This window comes from Bufo gargarizans, chromosome 8 (assembly GCF_014858855.1).
Source record: "Bufo gargarizans isolate SCDJY-AF-19 chromosome 8, ASM1485885v1, whole genome shotgun sequence".
In the NCBI taxonomy this organism is placed as follows: domain Eukaryota; kingdom Metazoa; phylum Chordata; class Amphibia; order Anura; family Bufonidae; genus Bufo; species Bufo gargarizans.
In genome coordinates this window covers 186,737,904-186,752,801 of record NC_058087.1, presented here as the reverse complement: position 1 = coordinate 186,752,801, position 14,898 = coordinate 186,737,904, and the positions used below count along the sequence as shown (strand labels likewise).

Genomic DNA, 14,898 nt, shown 5'->3' with positions numbered 1-14,898 from the left:
TTTTCATTACACAATAATTCAACTTTATTTACAAGAGACTGGAAAACAGATTTCAAGAAGGCGCAGCGGCTGCGACCTGTCACCAGAGGGCGCCGCAGCCTACAGCTCATTTTATGGGTCATTAAATAGAGTCATTCAACTTAATTAATTCCCCCAAAAAATAAAAAAATCAATGGTTTAAAAGTGAATGACAGCAGCTAGTTACTGATGAGTCTCGTTCTTCGGACTAATTTCTGGCACAAAATTAAAAAAGTCAACATAAAAAGCTTCTATTACCACAGCACAGAAATAATGACTAATGAAATCCACAAGCCGACGAGTGATTGTCAGTAGGTGATCTATGGCAGAGCCGATGAAAGCCACGGGTAGAACCGTTGACACGGTGGTTCTGCGCTGGGGCCAATACATTCTATGATAAGGAAGAAATAGAAATCACACCAATCCAGCGAGAATCCCACCAAAGAGCGAGGAGAGACCTACGAGGAGCGGGGAGTCTGCCGTCATGCGCTCTGGTCCGGTCTTATAAACTGTACAAGTTTGGAATGACTGGAGAGGCAATATGGCGCTCGTCAGTCTCTGTCTTCAGACTAAATACTTCATATTGTTATAAAGCGCCCATCGCTGAAGGGTGAAGAAGTCACCGAAGATGAAGTCCTCTCTGTCTTACGGGGTTTACTTCTTCAGGCAAAGTATCTGGGATTATCACTTCTGGATTTTTCCACATGTAGGGAACGGGTGATCCTCATGATGGGGCAGCAGCAATGGGGATGGCGCATTGGTTTCAGCTGTCGGTATTTGTAGGGGACAAGGGACTGTTGGACGGGCCGTTGGCTCGCTCTCTAAGTTCTGGCAGGGTGAGAGTATCTGGTGCTGAGGTCTTGCGTGGTCTGTCCTTGGGGAGGGTGAGGAACTCTGGAGGTTCGCCAGTGATGGGGGTGGCGGGGGCGCTGCGGATGGCTGGGAAATGGCTCTCCGGCGTGATGGTAATGGTTGGGGCGACTGGGCCTATTTTCTTGTTTGTGGCCGCCTGCGTCTCCTTCTCGTACTCCCGTACTTCTTCCATGGTCATTCCTATTGGGAAGGGAGGAGAAAAACAAGTTTTTTAGGGTATCAGAAATTAAGAAGAACCCAAGAGTCCACGTTATTTCATACATCTGTGAATGCTCTCGTAATTGATAGTTTTACAGGCTTTTAATATTGAAGACCTATCCTCAGGTCATCATTATCCGATCGGCGGGGGTCCAACACCCGGCACCCCCACCATCAGCTGTATGAAGAGACATGCTATGCAGGCGTGCCGTCTCATGTCTGTCTTCCTGCTCGATGTCTACATAACCACTGCGAGCAGGAAGAGAGACGGGAGACAGCGTGTGCCTTCTCTTCATACAGCTGAAGAGACTATCCTGAGATTGGGTCATCATTATTAAGAGCCTGTACTGATGGCCTATCCTCAGGACAGGTCGTCAATATCCGATCGGTGGGGGTCCGACTCCCGGCACCCCCACTGATCAGCTGTTTGAAGAGGTCGTGGTGCTGCTGTGAGCGCCTGACTTCTTATTAAGCAATGGTCATTAGTTCTCTAAAACGATAACCTGACGAATGTTCGTTTTGGTTGAGATTGTCCGCTTTTTTTAATCAACTTTAGACCTTTTGTCCCATTCAAGTGAATGGGGCTGAGCTGCAATACCAAGCACGGCCACTATACAATGTTCGGCGCTATGGTTGGTGAGCTGCGAGAAGGCTGCAGAGCTCACCAGAGCACCGCGGTCTCTTCAAACACCTGATCGGCAGACCCCCACCAATCAGATATAGGCCTCCTGCACACGACTGTACGTCTCCCGTTGCTGTATTGTGGATCTGCAATACACGGGAACCGTTCCGTGTGCATTCCGCATCACGAATGCGGACCCATTCTTCTTCAATGGTACCACAAATCCGGAGATGCGGAATGGTGCGGAACGGAAGCACGGAATGGTACCCTACGGAAGCGCTACGAAGTGCTGCCGTAGGGTTTCGTCCCGTACTTCCGTTACGCAAAAAGATAGAACATGTCCTATCTTTTTGCGGAACAGTCAGATCGCGGACCCATTACAGTGAATGACTGTCCCGCGGAAAGTGTTCGTGCATTGCGGACGTTCGTGTGCAGGAGGCCATATGGTGACCTGTCCTGAGGATAGGCCATCAATATAGAAGACCTGAAAAACCCTTTTAAGCATAAAAGTACAATTTGGTGATGGGAAAGGTATTTTGTGCTCACAGAATGATTTTAGTGCCTGCTGAGTTCACAAATAGATCTCCCTTAGGACAAAACTTATTTTGTGGTTTGAAAACAGGAATATTGTCACAAAAGGGTATTTTGTAGACATGGAAGAGAACTACGATAGACAAAATGCGTTAACAGTTACAAAACTGGATTTTGTGATCACAAAAATGGTCTTAAAAGACAACAAAAAAATATTCCTGTAACGGCTGGTGCCAGATGTGTAGAGCGTAGATCGCTACGACCGCTATGTCCGCTCTATGATCGCATAGGATTCTGGGTAAGTTCCTCCACCTTCAGCCCTATGGGTCCGACAGTACTATCTACAAGACAGATCTAGAAATTCTCTGTCCACAAAATAGTTTGTCGTGAATTTTGTGGTTTGAGAAAATGTATTTTTTTTTTATCAAAAAACTGTATCAAGATTCGTCAATTTCTGCTTTCGCAGAGGATTCTGGGTACGGTCCATTCTGGGGTCTGGTGTAGTCATCGGGGTTTCATCTGGCCTTGTATTGTGTTTTTATGATTGCGCACATGTGATTTTTTTTTTTTTTTCCTTCGTGCTCCTGACGTCTCGTTCTCGTATAGATTTTAGTAGGAATTTCTCAGGGAACGCGGGAAATCAGTAACTGGATGAGCTCAGAGCTGAAGGTTTCACCGTCGGTCACAAGCTCAGTGTCTGTGACAATTACCTAATTACCTGATCTGGCAATAAGATATGGACGTGCGAAAATCAGAACATATAAAATAGTGAGACTAAGCACCAATCAGAATCCTTCTTGCACTAGAAGTGTAGGAAAGTAAGCTTCTGATTGGCTGCCATTGCTACTCCCCTGCACCGAAGTCCTCCTCAATCTATATACAACATCAAAGTAACAGCGCCCCCTGAATAAACAGGAGCCGTACAGAAACAATGGTCCACCCAAAAATTGCTGCTGTCTTCTATAATGCAGGACATTTTGGAGAGCACTCAATAGCAAAAGACCGTAAAACAATGGAAGTTACTGATAAACTAGAAATATAACTTACCATACCACTCATCCACCCATGCAAAGGCCTGTCGATGCCCCACAATCAGCAGATCCCGAATTACCTGACATGAGGGAAGAGCTGATCACAATTAGCAGGAAGAAAAAGATCACATAATAATGCTGACATAACTGCTATAATACTGCTCCTACATACAAGAATATAACTACTATAATACTGCCTCCTATGTACAAGAATATAACTACTATAATACTGCTCCTATGTACAAGACTATAACTACTATAATACTGCCTCCTATGTACAAGACTATAACTACTATAATACTGCTCCTATGTACAGGAATATAACTACTATAATACTGCTCCTATGTACAAGACTATAACTACTATAATACTGCTCCTACGTACAAGAATATAACTACTATAATACTGCTCCTATGTACAGGGATATAACTACTATAATACTGCCTCCTATGTACAGGAATATAACTACTATAATACTGCTCCTACGTACAAGAATATAACTACTATAATACTGCTCCTACGTACAAGAATATAACTACTATAATACTGCCTCCTATGTACAAGAATATAACTACTATAATACTGCCTCCTATGTACAAGAATATAACTACTATAATACTGCTCCTATGTACAAGAATATAACTACTATAATACTGCCTCCTATGTACAAGAATATAACTACTATAATACTGCCTCCTATGTACAGGAATATAACTACTATAATACTGCCTCCTATGTACAAGAATATAACTACTATAATACTGCCTCCTATGTACAAGAATATAACTGCTATAATACTGCCTCCTATGTACAAGAATATAAATACTATAATACTGCCTCCTATGTACAAGAATATAACTACTATAATACTGCCTCCTATGTACAAGAATATAACTACTATAATACTGCTCCTATGTACAAGAATATAACTACTATAATACTGCTCCTATGTACAAGAATATAACTACTATAATACTGCCTCCTATGTACAAGAATATACCTACTATAATACTGCTCCTATGTACAAGAATATAACCTACTATAATACTGCCTCCTATGTACAAGAATATAAATACTATAATACTGCCTCTGATGTACAAGAATATAACTACTATAATACTGCTCCCTATGTACAAGAATATAACTACTATAATACTGCCTCCTATGTACAGGAATATAACTACTATAATACTGCCTCCTATGTACAAGAATATAACTACTATAATACTGCTCCTATGTACAAGAATATAACTACTATAATACTGCTCTTATGTACAAGAATATAACTACTATAATACTGCCTCCTATATACAAGAATATAACTACTATAATACTGCCTCCTATATACAAGAATATAACTACTATAATACTGCTCCTATGTACAAGAATATAACTACTATAATACTGCTCCTATGTACAAGAATATAACTACTATAATACTGCCTCCTATATACAAGAATATAACTACTATAATACTGCTCTTATGTATAGATATAAGTCTGGATGTGTCTGCAGTTGTATATACACCCGTGTGCACACTTCTGTCTCCTCGTTTTTGTTTTCTTCGCACTCTCACCTTGTGAACAAACTGCTCGACCCGTGTCTGGAGCCCCCACACCTCGAACTTGACGTTCACCAGTTTGTAGGAGCACATGATGGGCTGCATGTGGCTCCTCCACCCCTCCTTCAGAGGTCCACGCCCCGTCTTACTGGACATAAAATGCCTGAGATCCTACAATAGAGGAGGTGACATCCGTACGGACATTACATTGGAGGAGACAGAGGGGAGTAATATGGCAGTGGTATTATACTGGGAGGGAGGGTGATCTGTCGATAGGTGCTGTCATACAGAGGGTAGTATACAGGGGGCGTCATAAATAGCCCAATGACCCCGTAAGAGGACACCATCACTGACGTGTCATGGGGGCACCCTCTTACCGATTTTGTGCTGGTGTAGCGGAACTTCTGAGAAAGGGGATTATACAAAGTGAAGAGTTATATAGCATTATATATAGGGGGGTTTATGGAGGGGGAGTGATATAGCAGAGGTATATAGAGGGGGAGTCATATAACAGGGGATATATGGTGAGTTAAGTCATATAGGGGCAGGTATATGGAAGGAGAGTCATATGGTGAGGGTCATAGAAGGGGGTCATATAGCAGGGGAACATAGAGAGTGATTTAGCAGCCGGTATATGAAGTGTGGAGTCATATAATGGGGGGTATATAGAGAGGCAGATATAGCAGTGATATATAAAGGGTGGAGTCATATAGTGGGTGGTATATAGAGGGGGAGATATAGTGGGGGGTATATATAGAGGGTGGAGTCATATAGAGGGGGAGATAATGCGGGGATATATAGAGGGTGGAGTCATATAGTGGGGGTATATAGAGGGGGAGATATAGTGGGGGGTATATATAGAGGGTGGAGTCATATAGAGGGGGAGATAATGCGGGGATATATAGAGGGTGGAGTCATATAGTGGGGGTATATAGAGGGGGAGATATAGCAGGGATATATAGAGGGTGGAGTCATATAGTGGGGGTATATAGAGGGGGAGATATAGCGGGGATATATAGAGGGTGGAGTCATATAGTGGGTGGTATATATAGAGGGTGGAGTCATATAGTGGGGGTATATAGAGGGGGAGATATAGCAGGGATATATAGAGGGTGGAGTCATATAGTGGGGGTATATAGAGGGGGAGATATAGCGGGGATATATAGAGGGTGAAGTCATATAGTGGGGGGTATATATAGAGGGTGGAGTCATATAGTGGGGGTATATAGAGGGAGAGATATAGCAGGGATATATAGAGGGTGGAGTCATATAGTGGGGGTATATAGAGGGGGAGATATAGCGGGGATATATAGAGGGTGGAGTCATATAGTGGGGGTATATAGAGGGGGAAATATAGAGGGTGGAGTCATATAGTGGGTGGTATATAGAGGGGGAGATATAGCAGGGATATATAGAGGGTGGAGTCATATAGTGGGGGTATATAGAGGGGGAGATATAGCGGGGATATATAGAGGGTGAAGTCATATAGTGGGGGGTATATATAGAGGGTGGAGTCATATAGTGGGGGTATATAGAGGGAGAGATATAGCAGGGATATATAGAGGGTGGAGTCATATAGTGGGGGTATATAGAGGGGGAGATATAGCGGGGATATATAGAGGGTGGAGTCATATAGTGGGGGTATATAGAGGGGGAAATATAGAGGGTGGAGTCATATAGTGGGGGTATATAGAGGGGGAGATATAGCGGGGATATATAGAGGGTGGAGTCATATAGTGGGGGTATATAGAGGGGGAGATATAGCGGGGATATATAGAGGGTGAAGTCATATAGTGGGGGGTATATATAGAGGGTGGAGTCATATAGTGGGGGTATATAGAGGGAGAGATATAGCAGGGATATATAGAGGGTGGAGTCATATAGTGGGGGTATATAGAGGGGGAGATATAGCGGGGATATATAGAGGGTGGAGTCATATAGTGGGGGTATATAGAGGGGGAAATATAGAGGGTGGAGTCATATAGTGGGGGTATATAGAGGGGGAAATATAGAGGGTGGAGTCATATAGTGGGGGTATATAGAGGGGGAGATATAGCAGGGATATATAGAGGGTGGAGTCATATAGTGGGGGTATATAGAGGGGGAGATATAGCGGGGATATATAGAGGGTGAAGTCATATAGTGGGGGGTATATATAGAGGGTGGAGTCATATAGTGGGGGTATATAGAGGGAGAGATATAGCAGGGATATATAGAGGGTGGAGTCATATAGTGGGGGTATATAGAGGGTGGAGTCATATAGTGGGGGTATATAGAGGGTGGATTCATATAGAGGGGGAGATATAGCGGGGATATATAGAGGGTGGAGTCATATAGTGGGGGGTATATAGAGGGGGAGATATAGCGAGGATATATAGAGGGGGAAATATAGCGGGGATATATAGAGGGTGGAGTCATATAGAGGGTGGAGTCATATAGTGGGTGTATATAGAGGGGGAGATATAGCGAGGATATATAGAGGGGGAAATATAGCAGGGATATATAGAGGGTGGAGTCATATAGAGAGGGAGATATAGCGGGGATATATAGGGGGGAAATTTAGTGGGTGATATGTAGATGGAGAGTCATATAGCAGGGGTATATACAGAGGGAATGGAGTTATATAGCAGGGGGTATAAAGAAAGGAAGTAATATAGCAGGGAAAATGTATAGGGTAAGTTATATAGCATGGGGTATGTACAGATGGATGGGAGTCATATAGCGGGGGGTATATGGAGGGGTAGTCATATAGCGGGGGGTATATATCAGCCTGACCCAACCCAACAAAAAAAATATTATAATTCTGTAATACCACCGATGGCCACCAGGAGTCACTCAATTCTAAATAAATTACATTTTAAATTAAAGGGAAAGTAAATTAGGCGCATCATGCCCCCATTGCCGCCCGTTCTATCGCTCCCTGGACTGACTGTTGTGTGACGATCCCGGCTGTGCAGCCCCCTCACCTCCGAGCTCTTGAAATAGCGCTCCGGGATTTCATCGTACGCTATGTCCAGGTGGGTCACCTCGTGGGCCTCGTCCGCTAAGTCTGCATTAAATATCTGAAAAACACAAAGAACATTCCAGATCAGCGTCCTTGGAACCATCTCGCTGCTGGCGCTGCTGTTCGTGAACGCCACTTACACTGTCGTTATCGCCACAGTCATCGGAATACCTGGTCTCGATGTGGATGGAGAATTTTGGAAGGAAGGAGCACTGGAGGAAAGAGAGAGAAGCGTTACCCCCTGAGGCCGTGTCATATGCTCTAGTCCCATCCAAAGCTGCGTTCACTGTTCAGCTGGTTTCCTGTTACTGGGGCGCAATGCATACTGGGAGCTCAGACGACAGCTAAATAATCTGATTGGATGAGGTAATAACGTATCATAGAGAATTGCGCTTACCGTATATTCTGTTGGGTGGGAGGTCATGGGTTAACGCGGAAATAAAGAAAAAAAAACACAAAAAAATCTATTAGGATGTTATAATTTATTATATAATGTGCACAGATACACACGTTACCCATAGCAACTGCTCAAGAGCTTGTGCTCCTTTTGGTTGCTAGGCAACAACCTTTGGCATTGGCCCAATCCCTAATACTGGCACAGTACAAGGCAAGTAGCGAGCATGTTGCCCATAGCAACCGATCAGAAAGCACTTTTTATTTTCCAAACTGAAAGCTGGATTCTGATTGGTCAGGGATGCAGTGGAAAGTTGGAGTTACCTGTCACCGTGTAGGGGTAGTAGTTCCAGGCTTTTTCACACACATAGAATATCCGGGGAACCACGGCTCGTGCCCAGCTGGGTAATTTGCTGCGAAAAGAACAAAACGTGGGTGACTACCGGCTCTGCTAACACCAAACCGGTCCAAACTTGTACAGGTCGTCCATAGCAACCAATCAGCTCGCTGCTTTCATTTGCCATAGGGCTTCTGAGGAATGAAAGCTAAAATCTGATTGGTTGCTATGTTCCCTCACTTTCTGTCTGGTGCTCCTTAGCAGCGAAGGCTGGCAGCATGGAGTCTGTTGCTAAGGAGCAACCGAAAGAATTTGGAAGGGCAGGAAGTAAAGTAGTAAATTAGTACAGTGTAATTACCGGCTTCAGTGGCGCCTCTTGTGGGCCATGAGGGTCATTTAAAGGGGGCACAGAAGCATAAAAATACGACGCTCCAGGGCCTATTACTTCTTACGTGGCAGAGGAGCCTTTGGGCCCCTCAAGTACCAGGACCCATGTGTGACTCCTATAGGGCGTCCCAGTTCTAGAAGGTTCCATCACCTTTCAGAGAAATGACTATATATAATCCAGAATGTCTGATAATCCAGTATCTCCGCCATCTTGGATACAACTCACAGACAGGGGGGTCATTCTCTTGATATCTTCCCAAGCCCCTTCATCATCTTTCCTCATCCCCATAGCCCTCTGGGCACACGTCGCGCACGTACCGCGTGTCCTCCATTATCGCCATATATTGATCCCATGGAACCCAATTAACTCCCGCACACGGGTCCCTGTCAATGGCGGATAACTGATCGTCATCCATTCTCACCCTATAGAAAATCTATAGGAAGCAGTGACATGGCAGCCGACCCCGGGGAAGGTTGTGGATGAGGCGGCAGAAGGAGGGGGTCGGTATTAAGATGCCGCCTGTCATCAGGGACTCACTTACTGCTACTATAAATAGAAGCTGTGGATCCGCGAGAGATGGGGGATGCTATAAATAGCTCGTCGACGCTGTCAGCTCCCCTCCCCCCTCACCTCCTGCCAGTGACGGACCCCAGGCGTACGCCGTGTGTGATACTTCTACCTGGATATCACTGGTACGGTCCTGCGGGGACTGAGAAAGTACAGAGACCGCAGGCGACGCCCCCACGTCCCCCATCAAAATTCTGAAATAGTCAGAAAACGGACGTTTTATACTCAAAAACGCAAATTAAAAGGGACGGTCATGGCAGATCACCCCCCATGTTAGAAATACACACATGGAATCCTGGCGCCAGGCCAGGGATCTGGCGGTCACCTTTGTCTCATTCGGGCTACGTATTTCGGTCACAGCTTGGCACCGGAGGAGTGAATCTTTTCCGTAACCGCGCCAAGCACCTTGTGACAGGGGGGGGGATATCTTGATATGTTAGAGATATATATACGAGGCAGCGACATACCGTGTTTAACCCCTTGCGTAACGTGTGTCGTTGTTATGGCAACGCAAGCTGCAGTATAGTTTGGCAGCGTATAACGCCGCCTGTCCCTTAAAGAGCCACTAACCCTAAAATTGTCAGCTTATAATAGTGCGGGAGCGGCTGGATATACGGGATATAAAGTAGGGATCATGGGGGGCAAGGATGTGTGGTGGGCTCACATGCGCACTACCGCTTTAGTCATACTGGGGGCTTGTGACCCCCTGATCGGTGGGGGTCCCAGCGGTTGGGCCCCCAGCAGTGGCATCCCTGTGATAGCAGGCACTGACAGTGGGGACTTCTCCAGGTCCCCGCAGATGCGGCGCTGTCCAAGGTACTGAACCCATCAGGAAGGTCCTTCTAACTGGCCGTACGCCACATGCAGGCGCCTGGGAAAGCTGGGTGCCAGATGTGATAGTTACAGGGAGTTAGATGCCAGGGGATTGTCTACTGTAACAAACCCCCAGCCGTGACAAGTATTAGGTCCATATTCTATCTTATAAAGTGACGTCTGACCTCTGGGGCCCCCACAGATCCTGAGAATGAAAGGGACACAGCACTGGTACAGAACAGCATCCTGCACAAAAAACAGCGTAGGGGATGCAATCAGTGCTGTGGCCCCTTCTTTTTCAGGATCGGTGAGGGCCCCAGACATCATAAAGCGACATGCCATTGTTTTATAAGACAGGAATACCCCTTTAAGCCTCTGGATGTAAACAGTAATGTTCCCATTCTCTGAAAGCAAGTAGAGGTCTGGAGAATGTCATTCGGTTTTATGTACATAACATTGGAAAGCCCTTAAAGGGACACTCCGGAAAAAGTGATACAGTGTGTTTTGTGTTATTTGAGGACTCTCTGAGTCAGGCTCCACCCCAGGGAGCAATACACTGGATAACTTGTGTCCGGAGTGCTCCTTTAAGTACTGAGCCACCCTCCCCCGCCCTGCTGAGAGCAGCTGGGACTGATGGATGTGTTGTTGCATGACGCTCCTCTGCCAGTGCCTTCGGAGAAGATGGCAGCACAATGCCAACCCACAGAGAAGATGCTCAGGAGTTATCCTGCCTCATCGTCACTGGGATGATGCGCATGATCACTGCAGCACAGAGTATTTCAGCAACAAATCAGAATCTTTGAATTTAATGTGATGATGCTAGTGAGGACAGGGCTGTATGTGACACGGGCAGCGTCCTGGTGTGAGGGTGGAGAGGGACTCCTATGAGAAAGAGGATTCCTCAGCAGCGCAGAGTATTTCAGGAGAGTGGTTTGCTGGTGACCCAGTGACCTGGCATGATCATGGACAGGGCTGTGTGAGAACGGGGGTGGGGGCAGTCTCAGTATGTGAGGTGGAGAATGAAAGAGACTGATATTAGAAGAGAAAGGTTCTCACAGCAGGACAGAGTATTTCAGGAAAGGGGTGTGCTGACCCCGTGACCTGGCTGTGACTCCAATGATGACCAGGGACATGACTCCAAAAGACTGGGGAGCAGTTATATGAGGGGAAAAATAAAAGAGACTGATGTTAGAAGGAGTACGCTCTCACAGCAGCACAGAGTATTTCAGGACAGGGATGTGCTGACCCTGTGACCTGGCTGTGACTCCACTGATGATCATGGACAAAGTGTGTGAGACCAGGGGTACAGAGTCATGATGGGAGGGGGAGAATAGAAAAGACACCTGTTAGAAGGAATAGTCTCTCACAGCAGCACAAAGTATTTCAGGAGGGGAATCTGGTGGAAGCGACGACCTGCCCACTTATGTGATGATGATAGGGAGGAGATATGATGCATACAATAGGAGCAGCGTCCTGGTGGGAGGACTAGAAAAAGACTGATATTAAAAGGAACAAGATCTCACAGCAGCACAGAGTATTTCAGGAGTGAAATGCTTGACCCTCTGACTCCATTGATCATGTTATTGAGGAGAGAGCAGCACGAGACAGGAGCAGCGTCCTGGTGTGAAAAGTGGAATAGACTGATGTTAGAAGAAATTGGAGCTTACAGCAGCACAGCAGTATTTAAGGAGTGGAGCGTGCAGACCTGCATGAGGCAGGAGCAGCGTCCTGGTGGGAGGATTGGAGAAGGACTGATATTAGAAGAAGCAGGAGCTCACAGCGGCACAGAGTATTTCAGGAGTATTGCTCTGGTGGAGGGTAGTGACCTCTCAGGTGATGATGTCAGTGAGGAGAGGCCAGCACCTGTGCAATGGAGACAGGTGGAGGCCCACAGCAGCACAGAGTATCACAGCGTCACCCCTGTGGGGTTGATAACTGGCGCATTCTTAATCCGCCTGACAACGCGGTTATTGGCCCCGGGCCCTGCACTTGCCGTGAATCATCTCATTTCCATAGCGGAGATTTATCAAACAGCTTGAGAGGAAAACTGTCCTTGTTACCCATAGCAACCAATCACAGCGCAGCTTTCATTTCTTATTGTGCTCTTAAAAGATGAAAGCTGTGTTGTGATTGGTTGCCGTGGGCAACAACGACTATTTTTTTTCTGTCAAGCGGTTTGATAACTCATTTCCGATCCCTCCGGAAGATTCCTGGAACCTTCAGCTGCAGCTGCCACCTATAAATGATCCTCGCTGGGACAAAATGGCTGCCAAGGACCCTTCGCCTGAAGCATCGGAGTAATGGCTTTAATTACATCTCTTCCGTCGCCAGTGAGATAATTACAGACCATCGTCTCCTGACGGCATTAAAGCGTCTGGAAGACTTAAAGGGCTTGTCATCCCCTCCTACAGCTGATACAATTATTTATGCAAGAGCAGCTTATGAATCCTTAAAGTCACCCTCCTGCAAAATATTAATCCTCCAGCGTCTGAAGCAGCTGCCTGACAACCACTTCCTGTCGGCCATATTAGCCGTCATAGAGGTGATGTTTCTGTCACCTCGAAGCCCCGCCCCTTCCTGCTCTCAGACCTGAGTCTGACCACCCGTGTCTTCCACCCTCATCGGTAACAGGAGGATAAACTAAGAATGCTGGGAGGTATGGCAGCGACTGCACTGAGGAGACAGGAAGTAGCTAACTTCTCCTCCTGTCTGGACCTCAGTGCAAACCAACCAGCGGCAGCCGAGGCTCCATAACAAGAGCAATGACCGAGGAGATAACGACCCGCAGGACAGAGGCCCCTCACCTGGACAGGTGCACCCGCTTCTCCGTGTACTGCCCATCACCATAGGCAGGGTCATGGTGTGCCCGGTTCTCCATCACCTCCACGCCCTCGCCTCTGTCACTCTCCTGGTGGCTGTGCTTACTGATGGTGTACAGCTGCCCGATCCTGTACTGTGAACAGAAAAGAGAGGGTTAAAATCTCAGATATATCTATTAATTATCTATCTATCTCTTTATCTCATATCATGGGGCCACTTAGTAAATCACCCGCACATCTCCACTACATGGAGCGCTGTGGTTGTGCTGACCTCACGTCTTATAAATCGGGGGCCGGATGCTTAATGTGTTATTCTGCAAGGATTTGATTCACCCTTCAGTTACCAGGACGGCAGCGAACCCCGAAGACTTGGCGGTTCTTTCCTCACAGTAAAATATTTAACCCTTGCTGGGAGCCCCCCAGAAGGGGTTAAGGATCCCCAGGCCCACGTCATTCCATGATGTCATCATGCCTGCGTTAATAGTGACCCGCTCACCCCGCGCTAACGACCCTCCTTCCAGCTCACTAACGAGGGACGGCAGCAGCAGGTTCTGTCGTTAACCGCGGCTCACACAATTAGCGCCTGATGTGTCGGTAGTGACAGCGTAAAAAGCGTCCGTCACCCCCTGTTGCTATGGCAACACCATCTCTGCACCCAGCACGCCCTCCTGATATCTATCTTACACTTCATCCATCTCCGCGCCTTAAAAAGTCTTCTGGAATTGCTTAAAGGAGCCCCACTTCATTTATGGAATTGCCTGATAAGCAGTTAACATTATCTATAGAAACCCCCCATCGGCTGCACCAGAATGGACCATTCCAGTGCTGTAATCTGTCACAGCAGGATCATACCATAGGATCATGGGGGAGGGGGGGGGGGTTCATTAAAAAAAGAGTATTACTCGCTCTGAAGGACTCAGGACGACCAAGTATTTCATGGTCACCAATCAATGCGCCACAGTTTTCATGAGCCCTGGGGGTCCCAGCAAGGAACTACTTTAGGATAGGGTTCGATTGGACGACCCCCTTTAAGCAGCAGCACCTTGATACAATACAGGCTGCCATAAACAGCGCTATAATCTCCTGCAGGCAGCCATTCCCATATCAACGCCTTCCTCATCATTGTGGCGTCGAGCGGAACGTTCTCGACAGGATGCGCCACTTTGACCTGCTTCGAGGGGAGACTTCCTGAGAGGTTACCGCCTTCCTGTGTTCGCTGCTCTGATGACGCATTGTGTGAGCGGTATGATAGGAGACAGTAGTCTGCAACCCGCAGTGTCCAGGGCCATGTTATAATATAAAACCAGAGTTATTGCCTCATAAACAGCCCCCATTACCCCCTCCCAAGACCACCATAAACCTCCTCTGCTGGCGGCGGGGTCCACCGTGATGGAACTGAAACAGTAAACGTTGCGGTTTCTTAAGTTTGATTGTTTGAAACAGCTTCAGATTCATCGTTACGCATTTTGCCTATGAATACGATTCATCAACAGCAACTTGCTGACAGTTTCCAGACAGCAAACTTTTCTTTCTACACCGCAGAGAGTAAAATCGAGTGGATGGAGGCTGGCACTACTGTACGGTATATTATACAGAGGTTGGTGAAGTCAAGTATTCTTGCTGCAGCCTGTTCACCAAAGTGAATTTCCACTTAAAATACAAAGACGATCCATCAGCAGCAGCTTGCTGATGGTTTCCAGGAAGGTATCTTCTTTACCATACTGAAAACTAAGCGTAAAAAAA

General features: G+C 46.5%; 1 protein-coding gene across 1 annotated transcript in view; it reads right to left on the bottom strand.

Moving 5' to 3' along the window:
* The window catches only part of LOC122945624 (cytoplasmic phosphatidylinositol transfer protein 1-like), a 31,120-nt gene continuing 16,222 nt past the window's right edge, over window positions 1-14,898 (bottom strand). Inside the window, exons 3-10 of the mRNA XM_044304738.1 lie at window positions 13,141-13,289; window positions 8,556-8,644; window positions 8,236-8,243; window positions 7,979-8,050; window positions 7,801-7,896; window positions 4,850-5,005; window positions 3,290-3,353; window positions 1-1,071 (exon numbers count right to left, since the gene is read on the bottom strand). Of these exons, the coding sequence (XP_044160673.1) occupies window positions 782-1,071; window positions 3,290-3,353; window positions 4,850-5,005; window positions 7,801-7,896; window positions 7,979-8,050; window positions 8,236-8,243; window positions 8,556-8,644; window positions 13,141-13,289 (924 nt within the window). The 3' untranslated portion in view covers window positions 1-781. The remainder of the gene's footprint in view (window positions 1,072-3,289; window positions 3,354-4,849; window positions 5,006-7,800; window positions 7,897-7,978; window positions 8,051-8,235; window positions 8,244-8,555; window positions 8,645-13,140; window positions 13,290-14,898) is intronic.